Raw genomic sequence first — 15,427 nt, forward strand, 5'->3', positions numbered from 1 at the left:
CCCATTGCACCGTATTTCCACCATTTGATACTACTTTCCGGTTCAGAAAAACTCAGTCCAGTCAGCGTAAGAAAAGAAAGAAATCGTTCAGCTGTAACACCCTTCTGGTGCCTAGCAGCCATGCTACCCGAAGGAAGCACGAGGGCTGGGATACTGTCAGGTTGCCCAAGCCTGGACAGAGCAAGCCGAGAGGCAGAGATCGGGTTTGAACAACGGACCTTTCGGTCAGTAAATCCGAGCTCTAACCATTTGAGCAATCTCGCCCCAGTCAGTGTATGGATCAAGGAAGCTACCCGTGTTGTGTGTCAGTCAAAAGCTTTGTGAGCAGTATCCATAAACGGTGTTATCCTTTTTTCTTTCTTCTTTCTTCTTTCTTTCTTCTAAGTTTTTGATAATCAGCAGAACCACCAAACCCTTTATCGCTTCTTTAAAGGCAATTTTTGACTGCAGTGATGTAGTGGATAGAACCGTTGCAGAAATCTGAGTATCTGTGATTTTCACCCACTAAGCCCGCACCTTTTTCTATGACCTAAATACTCAAACGAATGACTGTCCACCTGGTGAGCAAATCAAAACCAAACTTTGATCAGTAACTATCAAAATGAGTGTCACATAGTGGTAAAATCCGTTTCTTGACGGAATTAAATGCAATAGAAAATAGAGACCAGAAGTTAACATCGAAAGGAGAACCCTCTGAAAGGAAGTCACCTTCTCACGGTATCTTCATTATGTCCAGTCTAGTAGGTGCCAGGTAACGATTGTGGTTTGGCTGTCCAGGAGAAGTCAAGAATCTTGGCAAGACTGTGCATTTAGAGGAGCTTTTCGGGTAAGCAGATTTCACCGTTTCGGCCATGACAATAAGGTGGACACACAGATGAGCAGTTTACATTCGCCATAAAGAGACTGCAAAAAATGGGGGGTCTTTTCCAGATAAACCCCGCCACTGATGCAAAATGTGCATATGCGAAGAGTTAAGCTCCGCCAATTTTTGCCACCACAATTTAATGTACGCACACAACCTTGACCTATTTTTGATGAAAACGATTCCTTACTTACATCTAAGCTCATTTTGTGCAAAAATTTTCTCCGTTCGGACTTTAAATGGACTTTCTGACGCTTTCAACTCTCGTTCATGACAAGGAGACGGCAATACGTTCTTTGCAAAGCCATGGAGTGATCCATCAGCAACGTTTATACAAAAAATGGCCAACAAATGACACTTTCAACTGTTTCTGACAGGTGGAGGTGTGATGCCCGACAGTGTCGGCAAGAAATCGGTCTTCGAAAAGGAACTTGGCTGGAGCGGTCTAGGATGGAGTTTAGGAGGGTAATTGCTGGTCCAAAATTTGGCAAAAATCAAATTCTGCTCAGAGGAATTATCTATTAGCCACACGACCGCTGTTGACTGGATGAACTTTCTTCGCGAAGTTTGTGCCTGGCGGCTTTTGCAGACTGCAACAATTATCGGTGGCCCAGGTCTACACGTCGAGATCGATGAAACGTTAGTATCTTGTCGTAAAAACCACGCAGAGCGAGTCCTTCCTCAGCAGTGGATTTTCACAGGGATCTGCCGCGAAACTAAAGAGGTGTTCATGTATGCAGTGGCAGATCGAACTGCGGCCACTCTGACGGGCACAATCTAGACCTGCATCGCTCCCGGCTCAATCATCATCTCCGATATGTGGGCATCATACCAAGGAATTGAAACGATGATTGACATGAATTATACTCATGAAACGGTCAGTCATACCGAAAACTTTGTGTGAAGCTCACACATGGCTACTTTTGTGAGTTCGGTTGGAGGCAAACATACCTAAAAACGGACCTTTTCATGAAAACTATTAATAACATCCCCAATTTCACCCTATTCAATAAAAACTAAAAGTACAAATCTCATATCCTCTTTTTTCTAATCTTTTTCTGGGTGGCGGTGGTTAACTTTTTGGCAAGGCTTGTCTGGAAAAGATCCAAAATGGGTTAAGAATCACGTTGGTAACTCACAAAACGCCTGTCACCACAATTCAGAATGTCTTCTCATCAGCGATAGCCCACCTTTCTGGGTTGTTGCATAGCGCCAGGTATGAAACCCGCTCGTCCAATCCCCTATGGCACTAATCCGAACGGTTACACGAAACCTTAGTTCCTCTGGTGATTGTAGCCTATGTCTTCAGGGAAATCCTCAATCAAATGTGGAAAACCGCCTATTGGGTAAGCAAACTGTCTCAATTTAATCAAGCTTTCAACTGTGTGAACTATATCGAGTCAGTGACCTCACTATTCTGATGCAATCGATCCAAACTAATTTGAAAGCAAGTGTTTTCTAATCGCAACCACACATGCCCATCTAGATGTACTTTTGGGTGGTTCTCCTATGAGAATTAGCCATTGAAACAAAATCCCTAGTTGGAAAACTACAATACTTATGCTTATAACATTATAACAGCATATTACTAATTCGAATGCTGATCGAGATTGTATCAACCAGTAACCGCTCGTTTGACCAGCAGGATGCTTAGGTCCTTTGTAAAAACGCTTGATTCACACTACGATAAAGACCGTTTCAAAATTATACTCACTCAAGGCTCATAACAGCACAAAACCGTAAAACGCCATGTAGGTACTTATCTCACAGTATTTAAAAGCACCTGTTACACTTTCTGGGATCGATAAGAGATTGCGCAGAAGCACGCACATGTGGTTGGTGGCCTGTGTAGACACAGTAGTTGCGTAGCATAGCGCAGCATAGTAGACGTAACAACAGATCAGTCGGCCTTAGGTCAATCAGTTCAAGTGTACCTGACGGTCGGGGGGCGGCGAAGACAATGATGGCGGTGGTGCAACTCTATTGACCGGGTTATCTACGTGATGCAATAATCGCAGCAGTTTGGACCCTTGCACAAAGTGATGCACGAAGTGTGGTTGTAGTGCGGCCATGACAAATCCACCAGCAATTGCAGCGAAACCTATAGTAAGGCAAACATATTGCTCGCTCACATCCACACAGCCTACATTTATGAGGAACACTCAGTACCTTGGTGTTACATTGGTATTGGACTGATGAAGCCTGATTTTGACGCCAACAATTCTAATAAGGACAAGGATGAACCGTTTTTAGGGTGAAACTCCGCTATACGAACGAATCCAACCAGCCACAGTGGCAGATGATTCGTAACCAATTTGACCATTGTTTCTTCACACGGTAAAGTTTTCCAGTTTCGCGTGCATCAATACTCTTGTTCGGCCCTGTAAATTTCTTCTCATAAAATCCACTTTTCAAAATGTCGAGACAATATTCAGACAATCTTTGATATTCATAAAACTACTCGAAGTGCAGGAACTGGACAGTTCGCTTCAGTTAGCTAATTCCCATCTTGCAAAAGTCCATTTGGGATTCAGGGGTAAAAATGCACCACGAAGCTTCAGGTTACGTGGAAGTCTTGTTAATGTACCTGTCAAGTGCCTGGTCACGAAACTGAGAAGCAAAATGCCAACTCGAGAACTCTATCTAGAACGTGAGTGGTGCTCAGCCCATGGTTTCAATATGCGAAGAAACACCGGTTCACCAGCAACGCGGACCGACTGTTCTGCAATACCACAGTGCGGGAAAAACGATGAGTAATGTTTAGAAAGCACGTGAAATATGGTTGACCTCGAAATTTTCACAGTTTTCAATTGTATTTAAATGCAGATCTACATCTTTATTTGGCTCCAGCGAGGTTTTCGAAGCCTTCTGAAGAGCATAATATCCCTCGTTCAGCCTTCTGTTGCCCATGATTGTTACTGCACCGAGTTACGTCTCAGTCGCAAAAACGGTATACAACCTTGAGACAATTTTTCACTGTTCGAGGTATCTCAGTGGTCATGGCGCAAGCGAACTATCCAGTTTCGGACGAGCCCCAACACCTTGACTGCTGTTGTTTAGGCTTCGCAGCCTTTAAAAATACAACTGGAGAGTTCCGTATAAAGCCCGTCTAATAATCAATAAAGTGGGCAGTTTCCCCAGAGTTTTTCAAAAACCGTGGTATTCGGGACAGTCAAATTCAAGTGAACTGCGTTGCCACTTTTCCTCTAGGAATACGTATTTGGTTGGCTATGGTTTACCGCGGATAGTGTATCCATTTAACGAGACGTGCTAATAGAAGTACCCGGGGGAGGTAACATAAACAACAGCGTGGTCAGAAAACAAAGCGACGCTATTGTTTTCGAAAAAAATTTGGTGACAATCGGTAGATTTATTGCTGGGCAACGTTTCGCTTTTGACACAAAAGCTTCGTCAGGCCAAGTGACTAGGTTCCGAGGTTGATCGAGATTTAAGGCGGAAGGAGAACCAATCAGCTAAGTCAAGCTAAATCTCTGTTGGGTGTCGGCCGAGGGATTTTAGTGTGTTAGAGTGGTTGAACAAGTGTTGGGTCGGTGGGGAAACCTACATGTGTTTGGGTCCTGCCTAGGGTCTAGTTCTTCTGGTTCGGTTCATTTGATGGTTCCTCTTGAACTTCGTTTTGAACCTTCGTTTGAACCTTCGTCAGCACACCTTTTGGGCGTGCTTTTGATGACAAGTCAACTCTATGATCTGTTCGCTATTGAAAGGGAGTAAATCCCATATCTTGCACTTCATAAAGTGATAGACACAATCGTAAGATGGTGAATCCCATCCGGTTTTTTGGAAACCAGGAGGTGGGACAGCAGGCGACTCGTTTTCACACTGTTGTCTTAGCTCCTTCGAATGCAGTAGCTGCACACGCTCGATGAGTGGAATCAGGCCATTTCTTTCACGGACTATCGTGGTCGGAGATTTGCGCATCAGAATCATTCATAGGACATTGTGGTTCGCTAAATATCAAGTGACCATCATTCTTATCATTAGAGGTAGCAACATCAGTGTTGACATTGCTGCTTCACTGCCGAACAACCGGCAAATTTATTTGGGTATATTTATGGTCCCTGAGTGAAAATGAGAAAAAAGAGTACGTGATGGGGAGAGCTGGCGCTGGTATATTACAAGCGGTCTGATTTACCTACGCTACCACGTGCTAAATCAGACAATCTGGAAAGAAACTGAAAGCGGAACGCACAAACGTCGACGAGCCGCCATATCCTGCAATGGATCCAGTAAAGTGCAGGGATAAAGTGCATCTCATCCTTGAAGACGGTTCAGATTATCCTCGATTCTGTCAAGTCATACGTTGTCCATCTCTCAGTTTTCACCATTCTGAAGGGTGCATGGAAGATGACACTAGGTAGGCAATGTTTCGGAATACATGGGACATGGCCAAGTCACCATACTTGATGTTGCTGAGTGATTTCCGTTATTAAACTACCCACCCGTAACCAAATCGCTGCTTTCTCATGACCCCATTGCGAGTTCTTTGGTGCAATCTGATTTCCTCAACACCTCTATTGTTTCAGTGGTAAACAATATAAAGTCGCATTACATCATCTATCCAAAGAGACCAGTAGCTTTAGAGTTTTATGCCAGTGTACGACGTTGTCTGCAATCTCACAGCCCTGAACTGCTTGCTGTACCTCCCACAGTCTCGTCGAATTAATTGTCGACACTTATACGGGAACTAACGATCATCGTTTACGGGTCATATGTAACCTTGAAGCTGTTGGATTGCGCGTAAATTACCATTATTACCATTAATACGATTACAACTGATATCGACAGCTGTGCCTGTCGACTACAAAAGCATATGAACAATTGGTCACGACATTTCGCACCTCTCTGGAGCATTGTTCAGGATAGATTAAGTAGAATGAGTCGAGCTGACGTAAAACGATGTGTCTTAAATAGCAATGTAGTCAGGCATCAACATGACACAGTTCCGAAGGGTTAAGGATCAGCAAGTTCTTTTTCAGTAACATGCCATACAATCGTGTTATTTTTTGGTGAGTGAAGCTGAACGTTACTCATATGTTACACATTCAGAATCAACTTTCTAAGCTCCGATTTGCTGTAGTGTGTAGATTATTAATAACTGTACACAACGGCCTCAACATTGCCAGTGCCATTCGAAGTATAAATTTCGATCAGTTTGTCACGTGTACTTGATAACTAACTAGTTTGGTGTGAATTTATCGCGTGGTTCGTGACAGACCTTAATGCGTTCGACTTAAAAAGGACATGTTCAGAGTCAGTGCTACCTTGTAAACAGAAAACTGCTCATTTGCAAATCAGCGATCAAACTGATACGGTGAGCAGATCGATACAACCGGGTCGATAAGCCACCATTATCCAGAGTTCACATGAAGACATGAGTGGTTTCTGTTAGTTGAACAAATATATTCCTGTTGTCTAGCCCAGAAACCGTAAATAAAGTCAAATGGGTTTCAATTCAGTCAGCCTGGTCAGTTAGACAGAACCATATTCGACGGTGCAGTCAGTGATTACTGAATTGAAGACAATACGCACAGCTCCTCAGGCTACACCTTCTTCGTCTACCTGCGTGTTTTTATTAGTTCAGATGATTTGACCACTTTGTAACCTCACACCCAACATTTTCTGATCACAAATCTTTTCACACTCGAATATATGATGTACTAAAATATGTATTGGCGTGGAATTTTGGCTCAATTCGTGAAAGTCTGACAAAGGCCGTATCAGAAAGCCGTGTCTGTGTAAAAATTTCGCGGGACGTATAGCCAAACGGTTGGCTAACAGTTCTAGTTTGGACGCAACCAAGCATCTCGACTGCTGTTCCCTAGGTTTGTCAACAGGACACTATCCCAGCCTTCGTGTTTATTTAGAGTGGAATCGCAGCTAGACACCTTAAGGTGTCAGAGATGAACGATTATTTTTGTTTATTACTGTGCATTAATCAGGCGTAAAACGTCGGTTCACTATGTGTCTGGTCCCAAAACTTTAAGATAATTGTGGAGACAACACATACTGTAAAATAAAAGTTGTCTTAACGATACTAAAAAGAGAAGTTACGAGTATTCAACGGCTGTACATATTAAAGCAACCACCGATCTGATGTTGCGGTCTGACTTCTGTCGAGCACCATTATTCCAGCGAATACGCATCGGACTAAGCGTCATCCCAGTTTGTCATGACTTTGATCTATCATCTTGGCTATTTGCGTCTAATACAATCAAGCAAATGGCGAACAATTGTGCCGGATGGAAATTTCAAACTACTAAATGCTATTGGTACCCTGAGATTTTGGAACTTTTCTATGGAGATCTTGTCCTGTGTGTGAAATTAATCTGTGCTGCAAAGCCGAAAAGCAGTATACATCTATCCCATCCTTACTGAGAATTATCAGAGTCACTAATCAACAGTGGGATTCACTCGCACTCATGGTGACCTCTCTGGGTAGTGCTGAAAAATTCTTTAGGAAAAACGTCCTTCCGACGTACTACACTGATATAGTTATACAAAGTGGAAGGTAAACAGAGAGACTGGCTTTTTTTGTTTTTTTTCCCCCTCTTTTCCCTGGGGGGGATATCCGTCGGGTTTTGTTGAGCAACATCATGAAGTCGCGGCCTTGAATGCTCCAGTGAGATGCACCAGTTTTCTTCGAGCAAACAAACGGAATGTGCGTTTAGTCATGTCTTGCCTTGGTAAGGCCGGTGGTCAATAATGTTTACAGTCGTAATACCAGATTAGGGGTCCATTGACCTTTGTTCGCTGTAATGTTTCCACTGGCATGTCCCACATCCTGTTCTGGGTGTTGATGTTCTGGGTGAGAATTCCGAACTCGTCTGGTTCGACATCCTGCTATGAAGCTTATTCTTTCTCTCATTAAAAGTTTGAAAAAGCTGAACAGTGCTTCTCGACTTTTCAGCATAAACTGACATCATCGACAGGGTTAAACATCGAATAAGACATGAGGCCGCGTGCATACCCGAATTCCTGGAGCTGGCGAGTCGGCGAAGTTCCATATTCCACAATAATATTTTCCCCATGACGAGTGACACATACGCCAAATGCCTGGGACCCCCATCGCTGATATGTACTGTAAGTTTTTAATTTGATATTAGTGAAAAAAACCCAGTCGGTATTTTTATTTGGAAATAAGAAGGCTTGTTAAGCCATACTGAGGCGTCAAACAAAAGTAAATCAGTCCAAGGGAAAGCAGCCACTGGTGGAAATCATTGATAACCCACCCGGTTCTATCAATAAACTTATTCACAGACTTGACGTCAACCCATCGAACGAATAATGGACAACAACTGTGCCCCACGAAACACAAAACCCAATTATCTGGCCCGCAATTTCCTCAAGCTCCCGTACTTATAACTCGTCAGGTAAAAATTGCGGCTGACTTATAAGCTCTGAGAAATAGCCAACAGCCAGCTGATCAATAAACAACACCTAGCTTCCTACATTTAACCAGATGCAATCAGGTCCATACGCTACAGCGTTTGTGTGCCTGCAACGTGGCGGAAACTGTATCCCTGAGCTGACAGAAACATCATGGTAAATCCAACCTGCCCTTTGTTTTATTATACTGACTGTGATGCTCAATGAGAATCGGAATATCGAACAAAACTCCGATGATTTGTGTGTTCTTAAATTTCACTGAACACTAACCTAAGTAGAACAGTTGCAGGATCACATGCTGACGACCTGATGTATCCATGTAAACGGAAGAACCAAACACTGTGAAAATTTTGGAATTAGCGTTATTAGCCAAGTCGGTCCGCACAGTTTGGCTCCCTAATCACCAACCATGCGGAAGTATGTTTCGATTTAGTTTGCCATGACAAATCGCTAGTGATGCATCATCGAATATTCTGACGAATATTATTCAGGGAGAAATCGACCGGCCGATCAAAAAAAACTATCCGTGGCTCAAGTGTAGCTTGTGAGACTTCGGTGCTTCAAGAGTTAACGTTCACGAGATGCCCACTTTGACAGTTCTGACCAAGCACGAGGGGGACGCAACTTAACTCTCAGGGCTCATTGGGGAAGTATAATTTTTCTCGCTACTAACAAAGCCCAGAAGTAGTTCGATAGATAAAATCTCATGAGGGGTACGCACGTCGGCGTGTGTCCGCTACTACTGGCCTCAGGCACCACAATGGGCAACCTGGATGGGGAACTAGATGAACGGTGAGTCAGAAGGCCAAGCAAGAGATGGCATGTGTGCTTCAATTGGTTTTTGTCAAGTCATCATATTTTCACGTCTGGTACCGTAATGTCGCTGAGTCAGCCAGCTTCAGGTCCCAGCTCAGTTCGGAGGACTCCTCATGAAATCGATAAATCTAGTTTCCGCACTTGATTGCCACGATATGACCTCAAATGAAAAAGTCTAACTGGCTTACCTTAGAGAACGGTCCCTTTGGGTAGGATGGAATAACTGAATCGAGTCTGGTTGAAATGGTACAATGAGTTTTCAGGCCCCGTAATCTAAGGTATCAAATAGTCTAGCGTAACCACAAACGGCCTCACAAAAGGCTTCGTTGCATTACTTAATTAAGGTAAAACGTCAGATAAATATATCCATCTCCTTCGTTAAAGCATACAGATTACTTCAATGTGCATAGCAATGATCGGCGGTCTGTATGAGAGCTCTTCTACAGATGATTGATGCAATCGCTTCAGACAAGTTAGGTAAGTAGCTCAGCCATTTCGATAGAGTGAACGAAAATAGTGGCTGCAGAAGGTTGACTTTTAGCAGGGTACTTGCTCATGGTTCCAAGTACCCACGTATCATCCGCCCGCTGAGCTATAGACCCATAATGGAGATACCAAGAGTAATGGTGGCCCATCACAAGTGTGAAATGGAAATACGTGTTTCAAAGTATGCATTCAGATGTGACACACGCAAACCTACGGAAAAGGGCTAAAAAATGGAAAAGGATCCATTCACGCACGAGAGAATTTGTTCCCTCTTTTGATACCGGTAAGGACTAAGAACCGGCATCAAGAGCTGGGACTAGAAGCCATCGCCAGAACGGAAAATCCTTTGCCCAGACTAAGTCACCTTGTATAGACTTAGAAAATTGGGCAGTTCTCGGTGTGCTGCTTCCCTCAGGTTGCAAAACAGCCACGAATCAATACTTTGCTCCAATTGAAGGATGTGACGCTTCTGACGTTTTCATGGATTTGAATAAATGACTATAAGCGCGGTCATGGGATCACATAGATTCTCTTTATAGCCGGTTGCATTTTTTCTATGCATTTTTGCATTTATACGGACTTGCTAACTCATGTAGGGGGTGAAGGTGCTGGCTTTGACACTCCAGGATTAACTTTGTGCCAACAGAGGGTTGACTAGGAAGTTCACCGCGAATTTTAGTTCAGCACATGAAAGTTCTATACACAAATGTGGAGTTCCAGTGCATCATTTCCGTTCGCTTTTGAAAACAAAATCTCATGCCCAATTACAAGCAGCTTATGAACCACCCTACGCGCATCTCAAGTACAAAACGGTGAGGCTGGTCCGGGGAGTGCACAGAGAAAAGGCTAATTTTAAAACCAAACAAGGAAATGACAGCCTGGAAACCTCCAGCCGTCAAGTCAAATAACATACTACGCGGTGCTATTTTTCTCGGGCTTGTGTCCGTATAGCTGTTAGCAATGTAAAAAGTGTCCTTCATCTCTTTCAACGAGTTTGGAAATTAGAACTGACAGTCTCGATATGCTCAATAAATCGTCAGTGCACGACGATTTCATTTCTTCGCTTCAATTTAATCACTGAAAGCCTGGTGGAAATCTTTATACTTTTGATTTATTTCTCCACGGCGCGGTAACAGTGCGATACCACCTCAAGGAATGCAAAGCCTAAAGTAAATGTATAAGATCTGAGTGGACAGCCGGGGGCAGAACCAATAGGGAGAAGGCCTTACCTAAAAGTGCACCCGATTTTATGCTTATTACCAACAACATGCTTGATTGGTAGTCATTCAGAAGACTGAAGGTCAACCTAACAAAGGTGTGCCGTCTTTTAGAACCAAACAGCGTGTGGCGCGTACTCTAAAACTACTTGCTCTACTGATCGAAGAATCCTGATGAAAACTGACTTCAGGCCACCAACTGTTGACTGTTGACTTCACGAATGGAACCGAATGCGTTTGGAGACAATACCAAAGGTCATGGGTTGTGTACGTCTGTGAACTGAACCGCAAAATAAATAGCTGGATCGGCTGGACCAAAACGGCAAGGACTCAAACACACAGATATTTTCATCGGTTCATTCAACAGTAGCTTATAAGAGGACGGTTGTGAAACCTAGACCTAAAAAGTGCCAGATGGATTTGATAATCCTAGTGATGCAAATCCCTGGCACAACTGGTATGAACAATTCCAAGTGAGTGTTGAGTTGGAATGGACAGTTTTCTTGAGCACCCAACCACTTTGCTCTTGCCCACACTATCTTTAACTGAATATCTGTATCCAGGGGTTATTTCTTGTAGGGCTCGTAGAACGGCTGATAGCCGTTGTATCTGCACTCTCTCCCACAAACAGCTTGTCTTCCAGAATTAGACCTTTCCAAGCGAAAGACCATTTATTAGCTGGTCGCTCATTTAAATTCCACACGTCATTGAAACCGCGCATTCCACATCCGCGCACACATGCAACCATCTGATGGGCCTGGAAAACACAGCAATCTCACGTGACAGACCATGTGAGATGCAATCCGTGTGGCCGGACTGGCACATGGTTTGATTTCTTTATAGCACACAGTCGCGTAGAATAATTGTGATGATGAGTATATGTGAACTATTGCGGACTGTTTCTCAGAGAGAATGACAAACATACCGGTCTTCATAATTGTGCTAATCCTTGTATGCACTCTACCCTCAGAACAGTAGTTTTTTAAATACCTTTTGGTTTATGATGAAGCCAGGGCACAAACATTGATTATCCATGGCAGTGGACCTTATCAAGAGGAAATGCAGAACAAAAACGTACATCATCTGTAGCTTCCAAGTCACGTGATAGGGGAGGATTGGTCTGCTTAGTTATGAGAAGTTTTCCTAAGTGAGCGCATACTACTCTCTACTCTCATACTACTCTTCGCATGATTTCCCCCTCAATGACAAAAGCTTAGGCAAATCAGGTGGTTTGTAGTGATGTGCGAATACTCTGGGGGTTGCTTTACCAAGCTATACATTGGCTGGTTATTCTAGACCGAAATGCCTCGGTTCGTTTAAATTTTTCAACTTCAAAAGGAGCATTTTTACGGTTTAACGAAATCGAACTAAGTTGCATTATACTGCTAAATGAATCGGAATCACAACCTGGTGAAGATCACACACAAGTCTGACTACAGCTAGAAAGGCTATTCACACCTAGAAACAAGAAGCTCAACAAATACTGTTCCATGAAATTAGAAATCTAACGTGTCTGCGACTGAGAGATACACCAAGCAGGAACACAAGAAAGGAGGGGCAGTGGATGCCTTTGATATCAATACTGCTGGTGAAGTGAATCCGGCAAGCAGACATTCAACTCAGTAATGTTGTGTAGGTAGAAGCGTAGACTACGTCTGCGCGGGAAAACGAAAAAACGGCAGTTCCGTAGTAATTATTTGCTACGGATACTGGATATGGCAGTTGCTTCCCTTGAAGGATGTCAAAAGTTGCTCCAAAAAGGGATGACTGGTGTGAATCACCTCCGATTCTTCCGCAATAGTCTACCATGTCTGCGGATCGTTCGCACGAATTATGTCAGGGTATGGATAGATTTCTCACTTTGACCAAAGTGAATGTAACCAAGACCTGCGGTCGCATGGCTTATTGGATCCCTTAATAACTAGCCGTATGCTACTAAGAGCTATACAAAGAGGTATAAATGTATTTTCGAGAAATACACTCAGTTGCAAATCAATTTGGTTTTCACAAGAGACTCAACTGAATCTCTCGTTCATGGTGTTCTACAACTGAATGTGCTGCACACAGGCCGCCTCATGTTTCACTTGGTACGATATTCGAGATATCACAGTATATTTTCATGAAGGAAACTACTCACAGGGTCGGAAGGTTTTCAGCACCCTTGTGAGTAGTTTCCTTTATGAAGGTAGAAGTTTACTTTAATTTACCTCAAATCATTCACTGCGTATTTCGACCACTCGACAGGTTAAACTATCGACTAAACCATGCAAAGTGAACAAGTGCACGCTGATTTATTGGGAAAATGTAAAAGAAACGGCGGAGATATCTTCCCTTTGTGTGTGCCTAACTATCGGCTACTATTGAGAGTCACCCATCTCAAGAGTCCCACTCTTCTTCAATCGAGAACATTCCTCTCCGCAAAAATTTCATCGCAGCAGGCTTCTCCCGGCAGATTTGCCCGAGAATAGATAGATCCAATATATCTTATTTTTCGTGACAGTTAATGATAAAGTGTCGCGAACGGACTAATTCAATTTTACCTTCAGATAAATCATGAGCAAAGGTAGACACCCTCAAGCATCTAGTAAGAACATAAAGCGATGAACTCTGGGCGTTGTTCACTTGTTGTCCCGTTGACAAACAAAATAAAGCATAGGGCGAACCTCGTTCGTGTACGAAAGAGTGAAATGAAACTAAACAGTACCAGATAAATAAACCTTCGACTCTGTAAACAACCTATAGGGTTTCAGAGCACGTGATTTTCGAGGTGATATAACAAGGTTTCCTCATTATTGACATCAGCGCACTTCTGTCTCAAGGCCGCAAATGTTAATTATTCCTCAGAGTTTTAGAATAGACAAAAGAAAAGGGCGGACAGGGGAGGGACCTGGCGCTAGCCTACCACATTCACGTTCACGCATGACTGAATACTCACGCGGGAATCCGGTTGCATTGTGCACGATAAGGTTGCGCAAACGGTGCACCGGCGATTGATTGGCAGTCGGGTTATATGTCTGCTTACATACACACGCGAGTAACTCGTATAATCTTGTGGCCTAATGCCAACACACGATGGGAACAATGTGATTGGTCGACGGTGAATCGATCGAGCAGGCTTTTTCTCAAAAACCTACCCAAATTGTATGTAAACGTGATTTCATGTAAATCTATATTGAGTCATTCAACCCCGCAAATGAGTACGCTGACATGCATTCAACAAAATTTGAATGTCGGTTACCAGCTCCCAAACACTTTTTGGGATCTGGGTAACCTCAAAATTAACGGTCACTGAAAGTCGTCAGTACACCACAAACGATGCTAATCGAATACCATATGTTTTTTTCAGGCAGCTGAAGAATGTTTGAAACCGATTCATAAACCATGGTTTCAGAAGGGTTTATTAAACTCACCGATCGTTTACTAAGCCCTTCTGAAACCACGTGCTCTCCTCCAAAGGGAAAGGGTGCACAAATATCCGAAGGGCTACGGGAGGCCCAGGTCTTCTAGATGGAACCACCGAACAAGCGAATTTTCACACAGAAGAGTGGATGTCATGGTCCACTCATAGATTCCGGTTACGTGTTATTGACAAACAATACACCAGGAACAAAGTCTTTGAAACATTAAAGTGGGACGTAATAACCGTAGGAATACCTGCAGCAGGAATGTTTGCGGTCGGTTTTCCGAAGCAGATAACCAGTAGACGTATGACTTCAGATTAGCCACTCAGAAAAGTGGCTGCTAGCACATATGCTACGAGCACAGTTCCCCTAGATGACTCTTCGAACAACAGCAGCTTACAGGCAGATCTGGAAATCTGGTTAAGACCAAAGTGTCGGGAAAACTGGAATGCAAAGTTTGAGTACGGTTGGTACCTTTTGCTTTCCAAGAGTGGGTCCACGTGACTCTTTCTGTGCCCGCCTGTAGACACTGGACAGCCTGCCGGTATCAGTGCCCTCCATATTGTCAGTTTCTATCTAGATTGTCTGACTGTGTACAAGAGATCTAGGCACCTCGGACTTTTGTAATAAGCTAGGTCCCATTTCCCTCTCTGGATTCTGTCTTCCTTCCATTCTAAGATTTTATTGCATGGAATTGAGGCACCAGTGTTCTCATCTGATATTGATGTCAACACTGATTATGATGATGATCATGCTGCTGCTGATGATGATGATGATGATGACGATGATGATAATGAATCCCAAGGAAACTGATGAAACTACCAAGCGAAGAAAGACCCAATATTATATTTTTCAAGTTAGAGTGCCCACTAAGATTTCGGACAAGTAGCGGATTCATGTACGAACAACGTTTTCTTCAGTCGAAAAGAAACTTTTGCAAGTACGCTGTGAGACTTTTCAAAAGGATCAGATTGGATCTCATCAGTGGCCGATATTTTGATAGTAAAGCAGGTATTACGTGTCTGCTTGGTCCAGTTTTCAAGATATTCCAATAGTTTTCGGCAGGGATGGGGAAAAAAAGGAATTTTGCAAGGTGCTGAAATTTTGAGCCACTCCGCTGACGACGGTAATAAGACCATCAGCTTTCATGCTGGTATATTGGGCTTCGATTGGCAATCCATTCAGTAGTTATTTAAGCCTATTATATATATATATATATATATATATATATATATATC

The 15,427-nt window shown here is 43.1% G+C and overlaps 1 protein-coding gene across 1 annotated transcript in view; it reads left to right on the forward strand.

Moving 5' to 3' along the window:
- Positions 1-3,484: 3,484 nt before the first annotated feature.
- The window catches only part of T265_02993 (hypothetical protein), a gene marked incomplete at both ends in the record, with an annotated part of 58,257 nt that continues 46,314 nt past the window's right edge, over positions 3,485-15,427 (forward strand). Inside the window, one exon of the mRNA XM_009167372.1 lies at positions 3,485-3,512. Coding sequence (XP_009165636.1) covers positions 3,485-3,512 — 28 coding nt within the window. The remainder of the gene's footprint in view (positions 3,513-15,427) is intronic.

This window comes from Opisthorchis viverrini, assembly GCF_000715545.1.
Source record: "Opisthorchis viverrini unplaced genomic scaffold opera_v5_39, whole genome shotgun sequence".
In the NCBI taxonomy this organism is placed as follows: Eukaryota; Metazoa; Platyhelminthes; class Trematoda; order Opisthorchiida; family Opisthorchiidae; genus Opisthorchis; species Opisthorchis viverrini.